This window comes from Epinephelus fuscoguttatus, linkage group LG18, assembly GCF_011397635.1.
Source record: "Epinephelus fuscoguttatus linkage group LG18, E.fuscoguttatus.final_Chr_v1".
Classification (NCBI taxonomy): Eukaryota; Metazoa; Chordata; class Actinopteri; order Perciformes; family Serranidae; genus Epinephelus; species Epinephelus fuscoguttatus.
The window spans coordinates 35234224-35253067 of NC_064769.1; the positions used below are offsets into that span (position 1 = coordinate 35234224).

General features: G+C 44.3%; 1 protein-coding gene across 2 annotated transcripts in view; it reads right to left on the reverse strand.

Annotated features, from left to right (window-relative positions):
- The window catches only part of LOC125905549 (versican core protein-like), a 51731-nt gene that overhangs the window by 21153 nt on the left and 11734 nt on the right, over nt 1–18844 (reverse strand). For both annotated transcript variants that reach the window (XM_049603569.1, XM_049603568.1), the window contains exons 6-7: nt 17443–17739; nt 6478–7236 (exon numbers count right to left, since the gene is read on the reverse strand). In XM_049603569.1, the coding sequence (XP_049459526.1) occupies nt 6478–7236; nt 17443–17739 (1056 nt within the window). The remainder of the gene's footprint in view (nt 1–6477; nt 7237–17442; nt 17740–18844) is intronic.

Consider the following 18844-nt stretch of genomic DNA (forward strand, 5'->3'; position numbering starts at 1 on the left):
CAGCTTCAGGGTTACATTTATTACGTTAACGTTAGCTAGAGCCTCGAATCAAAGTGTGTGTCCTCTGCCTCACTCCCCGCCGCCACAGACCATCTTGCCAGGAGACAAGCGGCCAGCACCTCTGGAGACAGACCCCCAGACAGCAGCAACCCCGATCCAGCCAGCACAAACCCCAGATCCAGGGGACCAGACAGTCCTGACTCCCCACTTGATCAGTAAACTTTCTGTTGCTGCTGTTACACAGGTTGAACCTGGTGCTGCCACTGGCCACCAGCCTGCTGTACCATCAGGTGCTGGGGGTTTGTGCTAACTGAATTCAAGCCACTACAGCTGCAGACCAAGGGTCCATCTCCCAAGTTTCTGCGTGCTCTCCTCCCGGGGAGGCAGTCCACAGTAGCGTGAAGTGAGGCAGAGGGATCGTGGGGTGGCTAGCAGCTAATTCCTGTCTCATTTGTGGCCTGTTAAACAGGGAGGGAAAGCAGGGGCAAAGAGAGGCTGAGCAAATACATTGGGGGAAATTCTACAATGAAATGAGATTAAATAAATTACTGTATGGGAAATACAGGGTTACTGTATGAAGCGTGTGCATATGCTCATGTTTGTCTGGAGCTTAGGACAGAGAGGGAGGGAGTATTTTCAAATCCTGCCCTTTTTTTTTTTTTTGCCTTTTCCAGATTTCTGCCCCAGCTTTAAAGGAAAAAAAGGGTGAATATGACGAATATGACTGATCTAACCAAGCTCCAGACAACTTTCGGTTTGATCGGACAGTTTTTTTAAACTCAGCAGTAAAAACGTAATTGGCTTTGAAACTTGGCCCTAAAAACATCTCCTCTTCCTCAGTGCAGCATGTGTCTGATATTGATTAAAGGAAGCCAGGGTGTGTATCTGGTCGGTTAACAATCAGCTTCTGATGAAGGTCAGTGGGTGCCAGGGGCCGCTCTCTAACAAAGCATGCTTGTGTCTCTTCATTAAGACTTTATGGTACACATGGAAGCTATATTGTGGAAACTGTGAGAAAAACAGAGCTGAACGTGACATAAACACAGACCTGCGTCTGGTTATCTTGTGTTAGGAGAAGCGCACGCTGTGACTGGATTATGAGCTCCTCTTCCAGCTAAACAAATCTAAGGAGTTAACCTGGGTTCGACGCAACAAGTCTAAAAAGCCTCTGTGTGACTTGGAACTTGATCCAACATGAAATAGGAAGAGTTTTCATTAAAGCACTCGATGCTTCAATTTTCCTAATTTCCTCAAGACGTGGAAACAGTGAGTCGGGGCCTCACACAAACCAGCGGCTGCTTTATGTGATGATGTATTACCTCTGCAACAGGATACGCCTTCAGCATTTCAATAATAAACAACTGCTGGAAGATGGCACCACTTGGCTGAGGGGGTAACAAAGACATGAGCGCTGTAATTTGAGTGTGTGTGTGTGTGGCCCCTGCACCAAACCCCCACTCACATTGAGGCAAACCCTGGTATGAGGTCTAATGCATGCTTTATTATCACTCTTTCTCTCACTGGAGACGTGATTGGTGTTAAGGAAGTTATTGATGACCCCTATGGTCAGATCCTCCTGAAGGTGTTTGTTCCAGTCAGGGTTAGTTAGTACTTTATTGTGTTTTGTAAACTTTTGTTTGTTTTAGTTTGTGGTTTCATTCTGCTGTTTTTAAATCACTTTAGCCACGCCTGTTTTCTTAACGTGCTGCTCAGGTAACGGTGTTCATGAATGAATTACTAAACAGGCCTACCGGGCACAGGCCCAGGGGCCCAAAGTGTCAGGGGGCCCCTCTGGCCTTCACCTGCAAAATGTCAAATGTCAGATTAACACGTACCGACCATCAAGAGACTCAAAATTACCACAGAGAGACAAAAAACCCACCACAGTGTGTGTGTGTGTGTGTGTGTGTGTGCGCGCGCGAGCATGTGTGTTTCCTATCCTACCTTCTCTCTTACTCCATCACATTTCCTAGCTTGCAAGTTGGATCATAGGTTACTTGTGTTAAGGTAAGTGCAAACAAATGCTCTCAAAGCTGCAGCTAAGTTTGGATTTCCAGTCAAACCCACACTACATGTCAGATCAGATGCTACGTGCTAGCAACGACATTCCACTTAAAGATGAGATGGAATGCCGTCCCACAGCAGAGATGACCCCTGTGCTGATATTCTGTGCGTCGATTTTTTTTTGTGCTCTTCAGTATGTCACATACGACTCAGCCGGTCAAATAACTGGTGGCTGGTTTTAGAACGTAAAGCTTGTCACCTGTTTCAACAGCCAACCAGCTTGTGGTGAAGTCTGCTGGTCAAGTCAAAATTAAATGCATCACTGTCGGGTGTAAAGCCCAGACCAAAGCTTTGCAACGAGACGAGTTGAAACAGGCAACTACTTGCTAAGCACCGTTCTGCGACGTTCTAAAAACCTGCCGGTTCACACCAATGCAACTAGATGAGATGGTGTATCATCTCTATGCAACAACTCTCTGTACCTCTGTTCTGATTTGCAGCTTTTCAGGTTTATTTTGAATGAGGAATGAGGATAGTGATAGTGAGATACTGGCTACAGCTGCATTTGTAGTAGTGATGAAACGGTGTAAAACAGCACGTACAGCGAGCAGCAGGAGTGACCCACCGTCCAACACCGGCACACTATGAGGATGGAAACAGGGCTGGGCGGGGATGGAGCACCTGCTGCAGCAAGCAAACACGCCGTCTGCAGTCATTTGGACTTCACCAGCAGACTTCACAATGAGCTGATTGGCTTGAGTCAAGCTCAGAGCGGCCAGTTCACACCGCTGCAACTTTCTTCGGCAAAACTTTTTCATGTCATTGCAAATCTTTGTTCTAAACTGTGCTTAACACACTTGAAACTTTCCATGCGAAAGGGCAGTAAAAAGTTACTTTATAAGTGTTGAGCAGCTGTATCATGTCAGGGAATATTAATAAAAATATAATAAAGACAAATATTAGATAAGACGCAGTATCAGCTGATACAATCAAAAGATTTGGCACTTTTGACTGAGAACTCTCCAACAAGAAATGTTAGTTAAAGACATTTAGACTTTGGGGCCCCCTGAGCATTCGGGGTCCCTGGGCCTGATTCAGTAATCCCTCCATAGTGGGAATAGAGCTAATACAGACAAATGTGGGGAAAGACAGAGAATGTGGAAACAGTTGGAGGAGTTGTTAGTTGTGGCAACTCAAGCAGCTCCCTCGAGAGAAGACAATTAAGGTCAAATATTTGGGGTCCTCTCATCTCTGTCTACGGATATTTAGAGAGCTGAACACAGAGCTCTTTAGAGGTGATTAATCACTGCGTCGGACCACCAGTGTGTCTTTGTGAAGCAACAGATTAATTTGCTCTGATGTATTTGACTATTCATGAAGCTGCTTTCCCCACTGGACACACTGTGATGTGTTTACAATATGTTAAGCTACAAAACTTGCCCAGCAGAGATGACTGACTTCATAACTTTCCACATCTGGCTCTGCAAACTGTGTGTGTGTGTGTGTGTGTGAGAATCTGTCAGCAAACAAAAGGTAACAAACTCTTCGCTGTTTCCTACGAAGACAACAAGCAACACTAATCAGCTGCAGCAGATTACTGTAGAGTCCCTGACAGCACAGTGCAACAAACATGAGGTCACTGACAGATAAATGTTCCCGCTGAAAGATGGAACAGTTTCACGTGAAATGTGAGAACGTTCAGTCCAAAGCACAAAAGGCTTGCGAAAGGTGCAGGGGGGAAACACATTACAGTAAACATATGTGGAAAATGTGTTGCGGTTCAGTTGAGGTCAGGGATGTCAAACAGAAGACGGCTGTGAAATACTGGTTACTGTCCGCCATATTTCTGCAGTAATCACACTCTGGAGGTCAGTCTGTGAATCCCACTGCATCCATACTGGGGTTTGACCTTCCAACGTCTAATGACGTTATGGTCTGTGAGTTGACCAGTGGACAGTTCACTGTGAATCATGTCAAGAAAGTTGTCTTTTTTCTCTTTAATTCCAAGTTAAACCTCTGAAACAGTCTTCCCATCATCCCAAAACAGTGTTGTTGTTTTTTTAAATTAAAACTACTTTTTGATTTTAAAAAATTAAATACTAATTTAAATATAATTTGCAAAGATCTGTGTGAATTCAATATGCCTGCCGTGTACTCCTCTGTGTAGTCTAATTTTTAAACTCTTGTCCAGCTGGTATATTCACCTTCTTTTGTTTTCTTTGCTCAAGCAAAAAGCAAAAACTCTAAACACCAAATGTGACGACTGAGAACGGGTCCATGTCATTGGTTCGACATCCCATTAGTCCGACTGTCCGTGGGGCTGAATGGCTCGCGGCGGGCGTATGGTGCGCCACGACCGGCTTGAGGCACAGCAGGCTCACGGCTTTTTGTTTGTCACTTTCTTTTTCATTTTAACCCACACCATGATCTTTTCCTGACCCTAACCAAGTGGTTTGTGTGCCTAAACCTAACCAGACCTTAACCACAGGGCATCATGATGATTTCGGAACAGACTTCGGAACAATGAGTTTAATATGGTCGGAACAATGGGATGTCGAACCAATGGGCTGTCGAACCAATGGGCTATCGAACCAATGGGCAGTTCCCCTGAGAACGTACAGACAAACAAAACAATCATGGCCGCCAACTGTTGCATGTTCGTGTACATAAACAAAAATGGACACCAACTGTTAAAACAAACATGGATGCCAACTTTAAAAACAAATATGGACACCAGCTGTTGCATGTTGTTGTACAAAAACAAACATGGATGCCAACTTTAAAAACAAATATGGATGCCAACTTTAAAAACAAATATGGACACCAGCTGTTGCATGTTGTTGTACAAAAACAATCATGGATGCCAAATTACACGTGTTCTCATACCAAAACAAACATGGACGGCAACTGACACGTACTCTTTTCCCAAAACAACCACGGATGCCAGCTGTTGCATGTTGTCATACCAAAACATGCATGGCTGCTAACTGACACGTGTTCTCGTATGAAAACAAACATGGCTGCTAACTGACACGTGTTCTCGTACCTAAACAAACATGGCTGCTAACTGACACGTGTTCTAATACCAAAACAAACATGGCTGCTAACTGACACGTGTTCTCGTACCAAAACAAACATGGACGCTAACTGACACGTGTTCTTGTACCAAAACAAACATGGACGCTAACTGACACGTGTTCTAATACCAAAACAAACATGGCCGCTAACTGACATGTGTTCTAATACCAAAACAAACATGGACACTAACTGACACGTGTTCTAATACCAAAACAAACATGGCCGCTAACTGACACGTGTTCTAATACCAAAACAAACATGGACACTAACTGACACGTGTTCTAATACCAAAACAAACATGGCTGCTAACTGACATGTGTTCTCGTACCAAAACAAACATGGACACTAACTGACACGTGTTCTAATACGAAAACAAACATGGCTGCTAACTGACATGTGTTCTCATACCAAAACAAACATGGCTGCTAACTGACACATGTTCTAATACCAAAACAAACATGGACACTAACTGACACATGTTCTCGTACCAAAACAAACATGGCAGCTAACTGACACGTGTTCTAATACCAAAACAAACATGGCCGCTAACTGACACATGTTCTCATACCAAAACAAACATGGCTGCCAACCAACACGTGTTTTTATACTAGAATAAACAAGACTGCCAACTGACACGTTTTCATCCCAAAACAAACATGGTCGCCAACCAACACATGTTCTCATACCAGAACAAACATGGCTGCCAACTGTCAAAACAAACATGGATGCCAGCTGACACACATTCTCATACTAAAACAAACATGGATGCTAACTGTCATGTGTTTTTGTACCAAAACAAACATGGCCCCCAAGTGGCACGTGCTCTTGTGCCGAAACAAACGTGGACGCCAAGTGTTATGTATGCTTGTCCCGAAATAAACATGGACGCCAAGAGTTGCATGTTCTTGTACAAAAACAAACATGGACACTAACTGTCAAACAAACATGGACGCAACTGTGACATGTTCTTTTACCAAAACAATCACTGATGCCAACTGTCACATTTTTGTACCCAAGCAAATATGGATGCCAACTGTTACACGTTCTCGTACTGAAACAAACATGGACGTTGACTGTCACATGTTCACATACCACAACAAACATGGGGGCCAACCAGCAGCTTGTTTAAATGCAGCGACGTTTGTGCTGAAAAGGCCAAAATAAAAAACAAGGTAAAAATGTACAGTTTGGTGAGATCCTGGAGGGAGTGACACGTAGGAGAGTAGGGCCTGAGGAGGGAAATGGAGTGGACGTCATCGGTAGCTGCAATCAGTCGCAAATACCAAACACGTTTAAGAGAACGTTTTGGAGAATGACCAACAGACACTTAAGATTAGACTCTTACATATCTCACACATATGATTTTATCCGTCACACCAGCTGACCCAGACTTACTTGACTGATTTTGGTCGTGCAAGCTGACGATGATGAGATGGAAAGGTGGTTTGGCTGAAGACTCCCTGTCCACAGGAAGAGCCAGTGATGGGTCGAGGTCAAACGTCGGTGGAGTTCCAGAGGTGACGTCTTCTTTAAAAACAACAGCAGGTTGTTGCCCCTCCTCTCCGGCCCCAGCAGTGACGTCTGATCCTGGGGTGTGGATTTCTGGAATGACCACCCCTGGAGCTGTCTCTAGAAGCTGTGACGGTGTGGACGTTGCTTCCACCCACACCTGTGCTGGGGTCACCACTACTCCCACCTCAGCGCCACTTGAGCTGTCATCGCTGCTGCCTCCATCAGCGCTGCCGCTGCCTCCATCAGCGCTGCCGCCGCTCTCCCCTCGGCCTGACCCCACCAGGCCTGCCTCCGTTCCCCCGTGGGAGATGTCAAGGTGTGCGGGCTGGGAGTGGGTGGTGGGTAAAGGAGGGAGCTGCATGGGGAGCAAAATGTCTCCTCTACCTGGTACTGACTCTACTTTGTGTGAGTCAAAATCTCGAATATTGTAGTCATCTAATATGACAGTGGGGGTCACGTTGACTGTGGTGCGAGGGGAGGTGTGTTGGTGTGGTGCGGCTGTGGGGGCTCTTTGAATTTCAGCTCTTTCAGGAACTAGGGCTGGTCTGGGTGTTGGAGTGTGTGGAGCGTATACGGGGCTGTCAGGTTTGTACTCAGCTGGGATCATCGGTGGACTCTCAGTAGTCGGCTCTGGTTCTTTAGCTGTAAGAGAAGGACACAGAGAAGGAGAGAGGAAGATTTAAAACTTCAGCCTGTAGAGACTCAGCTGCCAAACAGAAACGTCAGTAATGAAATAAATGACCAAATTCATATTTTAATGATACTGAAACTCATCAGCCTAGTGGTCAAAGTTGGTATTGCAGGATCTCGCCATGCACACTGGCCCATAAGTCTTGTTCCCCACACAATCAGAACAAAAGGAACCATAGTTTAAAACCTCCTGCGTCATATGAGGACATCACATTTTGGTCTCCTGAACCTTACACTTCATCCTGCTTAACTTAAACCTGTTGTCCTCATTCGTGGACACTTTCATGTGCCATCTTGTGGTGGCACACGCACCGTACACTCATGTAAAAACAAGATGGCGGCCCTCTCTGCCAAGTCAGCCGATTCCAAATTTGTTTATTTATGCTTAATAATGTTTGTAGTTTGATATGGCAACAAATTTGACACTGAGAATTAGGAAGTACTCATTTGACGACACTGGGACTTTATTATTATTCGGTGTAACAGGCTGTTCCTAGAGACAAAAAGGACAGTCCTAGCTTGAATTATATAACCAGGAACAAATCCTAAGACATTTAGATATGTTGTATTATTTGCAGTTTTGTTTTGCACAGCCATGTACAGGCGTTGAATGAACACTTTCAAACAGTTTTAGACTTGAGCAGTGACCCCCTCACCCATAGTTACTAAACAGTGAACAAATGTTGCATTGTTTGCAATTTTGTTTTTGCACAGCCATTTTTAGGCACTGAAATAAACAGTTTTATACTTTGTTACAAACTTGTGACTATTAAAAATCCAAATAGCTTGGAGAAAATACAAAATGCTTACCAAAAACTAAAAAACAACTCGGGTCTCAGGATGTTAAAACTTTAAAGAATCAGAATTCCGTCCATTATTTTCATGCCTTTACATTACTGTGAAGCTTTTTCTAAAGCATACCACATTTCTTTGTACATTGATTTCCTACCTTTTTGGGCAGCTGCAGAGACTCTGATGACTTGGTATGATACATACAGTATACAGTTATGGATTTCTGAGAAAACTAACATTTTAGTATCTCAAGAAGTCATGGAAAGAGATAATGTCTCCTTCTCCATAGCAACATCGGCTAAGGCTATTGGAGTATTTAGAGCCATCCTCACGGAAAAAACTCTGAACTTCTCTGACTATATTTTAAAGGGACAGCTCACCCCAAAATCAAATATACATATTTTCCTCTTACCCGTAGTGCTCAATCAATCCAAATGGTTTTGGTGTGAGTGTTGGCGATATCGGTTGTAGAGATGTCTGCCTTCTCTCCAATATAATGGAACTAGATCAGCTTTCAAAATACATTTAAAAAACTCAACATCAATGTCTCTCTCCAGAAATCATGACCTGGTTACTGAAGATAATCCACAGATCTTGTTGAGAGCAGTTTCATGTCGGAACTATTTTCTTTCTACTCAACTACACCTGCCAACCGTATCACTGCACAGAAGGACGTGTGCATCTACTCATGGACGAGAGGCTCGTGCTCACGACAGCGCAAGATGTAAATATTAATGGTGTCCTCCTCAGCTGAGCTGTAACGTTAGCTAGCTCAGTGGTGCTAGGTGAGCTAGCAGTGGATGCACACTTCCCTCTGAGTAGTGATACAGTTGGCAGGTGTAGTTCAGTAGAAAGAAAATAGTTCCTACATGAAACTGCTCACAACAAGGTCTGTGGATTATCTTGAGTAACCAGGTCATGATTTCTGCAAAGAGACATTGATGTTGAGTTTTTCAAATGTATTTTTTTGTCACTTTGAGCACCACAAGCCGAGTACCATCTAGTTTCATTATACTGGAGAGAAGGCAGATATCTCTACAGCTGATATCTCCACCACTCTGCAGCTCACACCAAAACTACCTAGACTGATAAACAGCACTACAGGTAAGAGGAAACATATGAGTTTTTGATTTTGGGGTGAACTGTCCCTTTAAAAACCATTTAAATGATGGCCATAATACAAACTATAGTGTCATTAAATGATCCAGGATACTCCAATTAAAGAAAAAGATTCAGTTACTGTCTAAAAATAGACTTCACAACTTCTCTGTCAAAGTGAATCAGGTTTGTTTTGCCCTTAAAACCTAAAATATCATTTTATTCCCCTTCTTCTGAGGTTTCTCTGCATTTCATCAGTTTGTTTTTGATCAAGCTTCATGAATGTTTGAGTAACACTGCACAGTCCATCAGGTGTAGTCATCAGATACTCAAATGCCCAGGTGGCAGTGAACGCCTCACTGAAGAGCAACCTTGATTTATACCACGTTAAAAATAATCATGGCTGCCTAAAGAGGTAGAAAATCATCCCAAAGAGAGGTGGTATGCTCTGCAGTCATGTAAAGTATACATCATTTGTCATCACAGGGATGAAGCACGTAGTCCAGTCCTGCTAACGTTGGTTATATCCAAGTTTAAATGTTTACAGAATAAACCTGTATCATGGTGACTCATTACAAAAAGAAAACTGCACTATCTGGAAAAGGCTAATCGTGCAGCTGTCAGACGGCCGTTAGCTTACAGACGGCTATAAAAGGAAATGTAGCAGCTTTGATTTTTAAAACATGAAGTCACCTGTCAGAAATAAAACAGACTACGGTGCCAGCCGTGTCAGAATAAAAACAGTTACTAATGAAGACCTGAGTGTGGCCAGAGGAGCCGTGTTTTTCTTTGTGGCTTTCACAGTGAACCAGTTTCTCTTTCTAAAGCCTGAATCCATCTTTCTCCTCTAAACACAAACTATTTACAGCCCTGCACAGACCATACGGCTTTTGTTGTAAAGAGCTCTGCTGTGATGGTCACAAAGATTTATATCTCATTATGATGGAATACATACCATATGAGCAAAGACAGGAAATGGGACTCCTAAACACACACACAATGCTCTCCTTTGTGGAGGTCTAAGTGCTGAGTTCATGTAGTTGGTGTCTTGGGAGAAAGCAGCCGGCTTTGAACGTCACTGGCATAATGCTTTAATAAACGCTACGTAATTGACTCCCCTCCGTCCCTCCGCGCTGGCTGTCAGGAGCACATAGGGACGGGTGGGAGGCGTGGGCGGGTGGTATTAGGTGGGGTTCCCCTTTTCTCTTTCTCTTGCGAACATTGTTTAAGTACTTTACTTGAGTATTTCCATTTGCTTCTACTTCTATATTCCAGAGGGAAATATTGTACTTTTTACTTTATGACAGCTCGAGCTACTATTGAGAACATTTTTTTAACATGAAAAACATTTAGATGAGTATAAATCCAGTAGGTTTAAATGGTGTTTTCAGGTCTTTTCAGATTGTGACCTCTTACAAAAAGTTTCCATCTAAAAACCAAAATTCCCCAAAAACTGACTAAATAAAACTTGAACGAACGCTTGTTTCCATCCACTACGTTTGTGTGCATATGAGTTTGTTGGCTGATAGAGACAAACAGCTGGTGGAGCTAATTCTCCAGCTGGTGCCATTAAAGATTAACTATGTAGTATTTTCCTAAAAAGCAATGTCAAACAGAAGTAATTCCTCTCAATTATCACGTATAACCCACTCACAGTGTGTGGCGGTGTATGCATCTGTCCTCTAACTGGATTTTCTTAAGGGCTGTGCACATGCCGCGTTCTTTGCGCCCTAAAATTCATTGTTTTAAATATAATAATACATTTTCTTTAAAAAGCGCCTTTCTCAACACTCAAGGACACTTACAGAGCATTAAAAACACAATTAAATCACAATTAAAATCAATAAAAACAACAGACAAGAGTGATACAAAGTAAAAATGGATGTGGGCAATTAAAGGGAATATGCAATTTGGAACAGATGGGTTTTGAGTTGTGATTTGAAATGGGGTAGAGAGTCCATGTTTCTGAGGTCCGGGGGGAGAGAGTTCCAGAGTTTGGGAGCAGAGCGACTGAAAGCTCTGCTCCCCATGGTGCTGAGCCGGGCGGGGGGCACAGAGAGGTGGAGGGAGGAGGACGACCTGAGGGAGCGAGAGGGGGTGGCGATGTGGAGGAGATCAGACAGGTGGGGGGGGGGGCAAGGTTGTGAATGGCCTTGAAAGTATACAGAAGGATTTTGTATAGACGCACTGCAGGAGCTCAAACACCAGAGCGGTGCCAGAGTGCCACACACCGTGTTCCCGAGCGCCTATTTTTCAGGGTGCGACGGCTGTGCCCCGAGTTCAACTTCAGGAACGCAGCAGAGTGCACTGCATGTCATGTGAAGAAGACCAACCAATCACAGGGAGAACATGCAAACTCTGCACAGAAGGGCTTCCACACCAGATGGGAGGTGGAACCCTCTTGCTGTGGGGTAACAATGCTAACCACTGCACCACCGTTACTAACAGTAAACAACAAGTCCTGCATGGTATGCCATTACACCGCTGCAGAAGAGGACACAACAGGATGATGTCATTAAAAGAGCTCCAGCTGAAACTCAAACGATGGAAAACCCGTGTTAAAAAACATTTCTGTTTGTTTCATGTTTTAATGTGTGAAAGGTGACGCCATGTTCACACTGGACGTGGAAGTGCTCCAATATGTCACGCAGCTGCCTGTCAACAGTCGCACCTTTCTGATAATACTTAGATACTTGACAAGGTTTTAACGCAGGACTAACAGAGTATCTTCAGGCTGCTCTGAGTGCTTCTTCCACCACTTCACATACTATAGGTGTTAACTGGCCTGCAGTCTCGGGGGATTAGCTGTGTTCTGGTCTTTCGCACCATGTAGGAGACCCTGCCTGCGTGCTTGGCCCAGCCCAGATATGATGTCATGTGTTTGGCGAGCTGCAGTCATCTGGCTGGGCTGGGGTCTGTCACTTCACTGTACCATTACCTCTGCGTCTGCCTCCTGCGGCCCTGCCACCTCACTCAGCGCCTGGCAGAACACATTACACAGCCGTCAGGTTCAGAAAGTACCTTTACTCTGCGCCAAACATGCGACTGTTTGCAATTATATCATGTGTAAGGCATCAGAGCTGACGTGTGTAATCGGTTCCTTCTCGGCTCCTACCTGCTTCACACTGCACTAATAGAGCCGCTCTTTTTACAGGTTTGTGTTTCTGATTTCTGGTTTTTAATGTTGATGTTAGTTATGGGAGATCTGCACTCCTCCTCCTCTCTCCTCCCTCCCTCCCTCCCTCCCTCCATCTGTCTGTCTGTCTGTCTGTGTGTTTGGGCAGGGTCCAGCTGTGAAGCATTAGGGACCTGTCCCCTTTCTGCTGTATCTGTGTTAGAGTGCATGAGTTGGGTTTTCCCCTCATAAAAAAAAGAGCGTGGCCCACCATAAACAGGGCAGTGGGAGTTTACCCTTCTCTTGTTTGGGTTTGTTCTCCCTCTGCTGCCACATCTAAACGCCCCGCTGCTTTTAGATGGCCGCACATTGTGGCATGTTTGTGCTGCAACACACCTCAGCGTTTATGTGGGGAGCTGCAGATTTTTTGTGACCTCACGAGTCAAGACCTTCAGTGATTTGGACATTTGGAGGAGAGTCAGACTGGAGTGTGCACAAAGGCAGAGAGCTGGACTGAATCTGTGTCGATGATTAGATGGAAGTGGAGGAAATACTCTCAGCGCAAGATGATTCTGGGGTCCTTGCTCACTTAACGATGGTTGTTGCCTTTTCTTTTCCTCTCTACTAGCTAGATTCTCATTTCCATTTAAATCTAAGGATGTAACCCCTCCATCACACAACCAATGGATCAAAGAGGTGACCAGTGACGTCCGGTAGTTACAACGGGCCCTAGTGCACCCTATGGTACACATATCGGCCTCTAGTTTCGCAGACCAGGCGAGGCAGCGCACCTGCGCTTCGCCAACTGGGTGTGACCAGGCGGATTTTGTAAGTTTGGCACACCGTGCGCACTGGTGCAGCAACTCCTCTTTCCCACCTCCGTCCCTCCTACCGGCGCAAGTCGGAAAGAGGGAGGAGAGAAGGTGTGGAGTGGGTTTTACACACATCACACCAATCAAATGAGCCCCTCTCCTCGCCCTTAAATGTGCCGCACGAAGGCGTAATGAGAGTTTACTGAATTCGCCATGGCAGAAGAGAGCAGCAGCGTCAGACGGCCAAACTTCTCCCAGGAGGAAACTGATGTTTTGGTCCGGGAGGTCCAAGCTCGCAGTGTCCGAATATACGGAACTGTGAGCAGACCTCCACGGGCTGATGATGCAAAGGTAGCCTGGGAGGAGGTCACCACAATTGTAAATCAATGTTGCGTTTCTCTCGTGCGCGCGCTCTCTCTCTCTTTCTCTCTCACAGTCTCACTCTGTTTCTTTTCTTTTGACTTTTCTAAGATGACAGATGCTGAATATATACTCCCTATCTGATGCTGTGGCTGTTTGTGGTTGGCTGAGAGGGATGTGAACTCATTAGTTTGCAGCTGTGTTAATCACATCAGGTTGGGTTTCCATTACGCGTGCCAAAGGTGCCAAACGGTGCCAAACGGTGCCAATCCCCTTTGATCTGACATCAGATGTGACGGGACAGTCGATATAGAGATACATTTATGTGCTGATTGCAGATAGCTGCATTGAATAGTGTTTTTTTGTGGCCACAGCATCAGGATCGGTATCCAAACTGAAAAAGCTGGATCGGTGCATCTCTACGCCCAGTTCATCAAAATATTATCTAAATCATAATATGGCCAAGACAAGTGCAATATCTAAATTGCAGCAGCTGCAAGTTTTCAATGAAGGTAAAATGTGTCATATAAAATGAAGCTATGTTATAAATGAAGCATTGTGGTGCTACAGAGACGCCCTGGCCTACAAATCATATTCCAGATGTAATGGAACATATTTGACAATGAAAAAGTGACAATGAAATGCAATAATTTATCAATACCACTAAAATCAGGCCTCATATCGTGATCACATCTGTTAAAGTAGCTGCAGTGTGATTTTCTTTGCACATTGTGCAGCCCTAATCCCTTCAGGAAATATCCTTAAATAAAGATGATTCTATCCTAATGTGCTTATCAATGCTCTAAGGGGGTTTTGTAAAGTTAATTTTCTGCTGCAGATGTATCCTTAGCTACAAGAGCAAAACCCAATACAACAATAAGTTCTAACAGCTTCCAGTGATGAATTCTGCAGACTTTTTCCACTTTTTCACCCGTGAACAAAACCAGAAATGTTCCAAGAGGAGTCAGTTAGAATTTGTCACATTCGTTGCTTTTGAGGATTCTGTTGGATCACTTCTTGAGTGCTTGGATTGTCTTGTGGTGTCTAAAACCTCCTTTCCAACAACCCTCCGAAACAGACAGTTTGACAGTCCGATCAGTTGGTGATTGGTTTGATTGGTGTGTGGAGCAACTTCTCTCTCAAGCTGTCTTTTGTCATCAATCACACAACTACACGTCACTACGTATTTTACACGTTTACATTACAGTGACAAAGCTATGGTGGCATATCAGTGTGCTGTAGGTAAAACTGAGTTCAGGGAGGGGTTAAATACATATTATACAACAGTTAGTTCCGGCCAAGCAATTTGATTGGCCAACAGACATTCAAAACATTTGTTCACTCCCTGAATGTATTACTCCGCATCAAACAGCTGATCGATGCTGACGTGTTGCCATGGCAACATTCTAACTACCGCTGTGATCAAGTGACATTTAAGGAGTGGTCTTCAGAGAAAACATGGATTTTCTTAAAAATATTAGTTTTGAGCTTAATTACGAGCGGTCATCAGATGAGGATGAGGGAGAGGGGAAGCTGAATCCAGCTGGGGCTGTGCCAACATCCAGGTTTGCCATAGTTTCATCAGCTGAACTGGACAAACTGGAGAAAACCAAGAATGAGGCGAACACCATTAGGCAGACATTATGGCCTGTCAACTGTTTCCAAACTTGGCTGCGTGTGAAATCAATCGACATCAATTTCCAGTCCATCGAGAAGGCAGAACTGAATGAAGTTTTGAGGCAGTTTTATGGATCAGTGCGCACCACCAAAGGAGAGCTTTACAGGATAAGTAGTTATGTCGGACTGCGCGCCGGTTTAAACCGTTACATTAACGAGCCTCCTATCAGCTGGTCACGGAACATAATACAAGACGCAGAGTTCACACAAGCGAATAATGTGTTTAAGGGAGTGTTTAAACAGATTAGGAGAGCTGGGAAGGACAGAACAACACACCATCCCGCTATTACACCTGAGGATCAGCTCATCCTAACGCACTCTGCTGCGCTGCGGCCAGACAATCCAAAAGGTCTGCTAAACAAAGTCTGGTACGACCTCCAATTAGGCCTACATTTTGGACGGTGAGGGAAGGAGGGGAACAGGGCCCTTAAACCCGACTCTTTCGTGTTAAAAACGGATGAAAACGGTGCCAAATATTTCACCTTGTCCTTCAATGAGGAAACTAAAAATCATAAAGACCCGTTGGAGAGAGACAGAGAAAACAGGAGAGGTGCCATGTATGAGGAGCCAGAAAACCACCTCTGCCCAGTTGCTTCCCCGCTTAAATAGCTCAGCAAAATCCCACCAGATGCAAAAGCCCTCTACCTAAAACCTAAAATGACAGCAGCCCCCACAGACGTCTGGTACACTGCAGCTCCACTGGGAGTTAACACACTTGCACAGATGCTCCCGAAGATGTGCAAGTGTAAGATGTTACTCTAACTAGGCCATGTGAGGTTACTGTAGAGTCGCAATGGTGATTGATAGACACACCCTAAAAAAATAACATTTGTCTCGCAGGTCTGAGAGCTCATTGAAAAGCTACTGGAAGCCATCCATGTAGAGCAGGAAGCGATGGAGCCACATACTGTCTGATCAAACCACAGAGTCAGCCGTCGTGCCTGTCAAGCAACAGTCAACTAGACCCGTGCTTTCACCCGACACCTATTTCACTGGCTGCACAATCAACGGAAATGTGCAGATCAATGTAAATACGAAGTAGCGTAGCGTATAGGCTTGCCTGCTGTGTTTGCTGCGTTGCCTGCGGCCTCGTGCCTACGACCGAATCACAGCCGTGACGATATCACAGTACAACATCACGAGCTCGAGTGTGATATTGCTTAAATATAATAATATAATATTCAGGTTAAAAACAAAAAGAAAAACTTGGATATACTTTTTTTTGTCCTGTAAATTTACAACATTAATCTCAGAACATCTTTAAGTTTTTATCTCGTGAATTTACCACTTAAATCTTGAAAATTCAGATTTTTTTTATTGGAATATTATCGCCTCACCCAGCCCCATTTTTTATTTATTTCTTTTATTTATTATTATTCTTATTATTTTTTTTTTTACTAACAATGGCTCTAATATGCCGTCATGCAAAGCCCTCTAATGGCCATGAGATATATGACTCTTGTCTGCTGGTAGCAAAGGAATACAGTGTGACGTTGTTCTAGAGCTACAAAGCCAACGGAAAGTAGAAGTCAAGTGATTGGATGGGTCTATGAAGTCAGATTCAGAGGCTGCTGTTAGGCGGCGATCACACAGAAATGAAACGCTAGAGACGCGGACGTTTCAAAGACGCTTGAAACACTGGAAGCGCTTATTCAATGCACGCTAGTTACTAAGCTGAAAATATTTTAACTTATTAGCGTCTATGCGCGTCTAAAAACACGCGTCTACAAAAAAGCTCAGTCAGACGTGCCGTATCATAGGAAAACAATGGTTTTACTGATGTCGCATTTCTGGCGTTTCATCTCGGTGTGATCGCTCCCTTACTGTTTCCACCCAACACTGATTTCTTATAACCACGACCACAATTGTTGATGCCAAATTATTTGGGTTGTTCTGCGTCTGGGGGGGGCATTTCATTTGGAAGATATTTATAAGATATTCCCTTTGCTTAGGGATTGCAAAGACCTTAAGTACAGGAATCAACACCTTCAGTGACGCTGCAAAGAATAACAGCAGCTACAGATTCAGTCCTCTGTGCCAAAATGTCACTAACCATATGGAACAACGTCTAAGTATCGTCTGTCCGTCACTCCCTCCTCCTGCTGCTCAGAGTCTCCACACTGGTGTGATTCAGGCTGCAGCTTCTGACAGCCCACAGCAGGATGCACTTCACACCAGCCACAACAGTAACTTAAATATGTGGTGAGAGCTGCCATACGTCCTCCCCGATATTACAAATCCACCTGATGATGTGAGGCCGTGTCAGACAGTAACAGACAGCAGAGCTGTGTGTTTCAGTCTTACCTTTGAAGCAGTACAGTCCGTGCCTGTCAGTGGGGTCCGGGAACCCTGTTAGGTTTTCAAACTTGTAGAGCGTGCGAACCCCCAGCAGGCCTCCTCCACACTGCGGCCTGGGGACGGTGACAGGGTAGCGCACGCTACCATCAGACAGCCAGCCGTAGTCACAGCGGTTGAGTCCGGCCCTCCAGGCTGCGAACAGGTGACCGGGTGACGCCAACACCGCGTCGTGCTTCACACACTCTTGTCTCGCCTGCTCCAGGGTGACTTTATCCTTGAGGGAGGGAGGGTAGAAGACGTCACCTACAGACAGAAGAGACACACAAAGTCAGTCGAAGGTTTGGTACGTAGCTTCATCGGTTAATGATACATGTTGTGCTCATATTACAGTTCACATCCGCATGCATCTCAAGTTGTTATAGATGTAGTTACTAGGTGACAAGTTAAGCAATAAGCCCGCAGTTTGTTGCTCGCGGAGTGGATTCTTGATCTGTCGAGCCGTTCAGAGCTGATCGGATCAGAGAGGAGCAGCTGCTGCGAGTGAATGCAAACTTTTAGACCCAGCAGACTGAATGCGTTCATTTTCATTGTGCCTGGTGTTCTGCTGTTCCATCTCTGCCCCGACTATGCTCTGCACTCCGAAAACCAAACGTATGAGTGGTCCATCTCCAAAGATAGAAAATCTATTTGTGGCGGCGGATGTTTTAATTGTGGCAGGCCGCCATAAATAGATGAATGAGCGGGAAACCCTGACCTGTGTCCATGTCTCCACAGGTCAGAGCTAAGTCCGATCCAAGGAGGCCCCATCGTGGGTACCAGCACATCCTGCATTAATATTACATTAAAGCAGAAGCTTTTGTGCAAAGCAACTTAAACATAATATAAAGACATTGTATTGCATGTTTTCCATTGTTGTTTTTATATATAACTTCCCAGCAAGCAATAGTCGTGATTTAAACGTATTGGCTATATTTAGCTCCGATTTAGTCTAGCTACATGTAACCCAAATCTAGCCGATTTAATTTTGAAATTGATTAAATGTAATTTTCGCCATTGCAGATGGCGTGCGGTATGATATTCAATCACGTATGGAGAGTCAACAGTAAATTAAATATGTTTATCTCCATTTTTTGGACATGGTCTCTACATAGCCGTATAATTGATGACGTCTACACTTTGGCTATGGTTAGACGTCTACCAAATTCAGCTGCGATTTAGCCTAGACGTCAGGTCTTCATGTAGACGGCTATTAGACGTTTTTTAAACCAAAAAATGCTTGCTGGGTTTAGTTTCAAATGGTTAAACTATGTCCGGCATGTAACTCCCCTTAAAGCAGTTTTTATGTTTCTGCTTGTGTCCAGATTAAACATATGGGATACATCGTGTTAATCAGTGAACTTTAAATCTG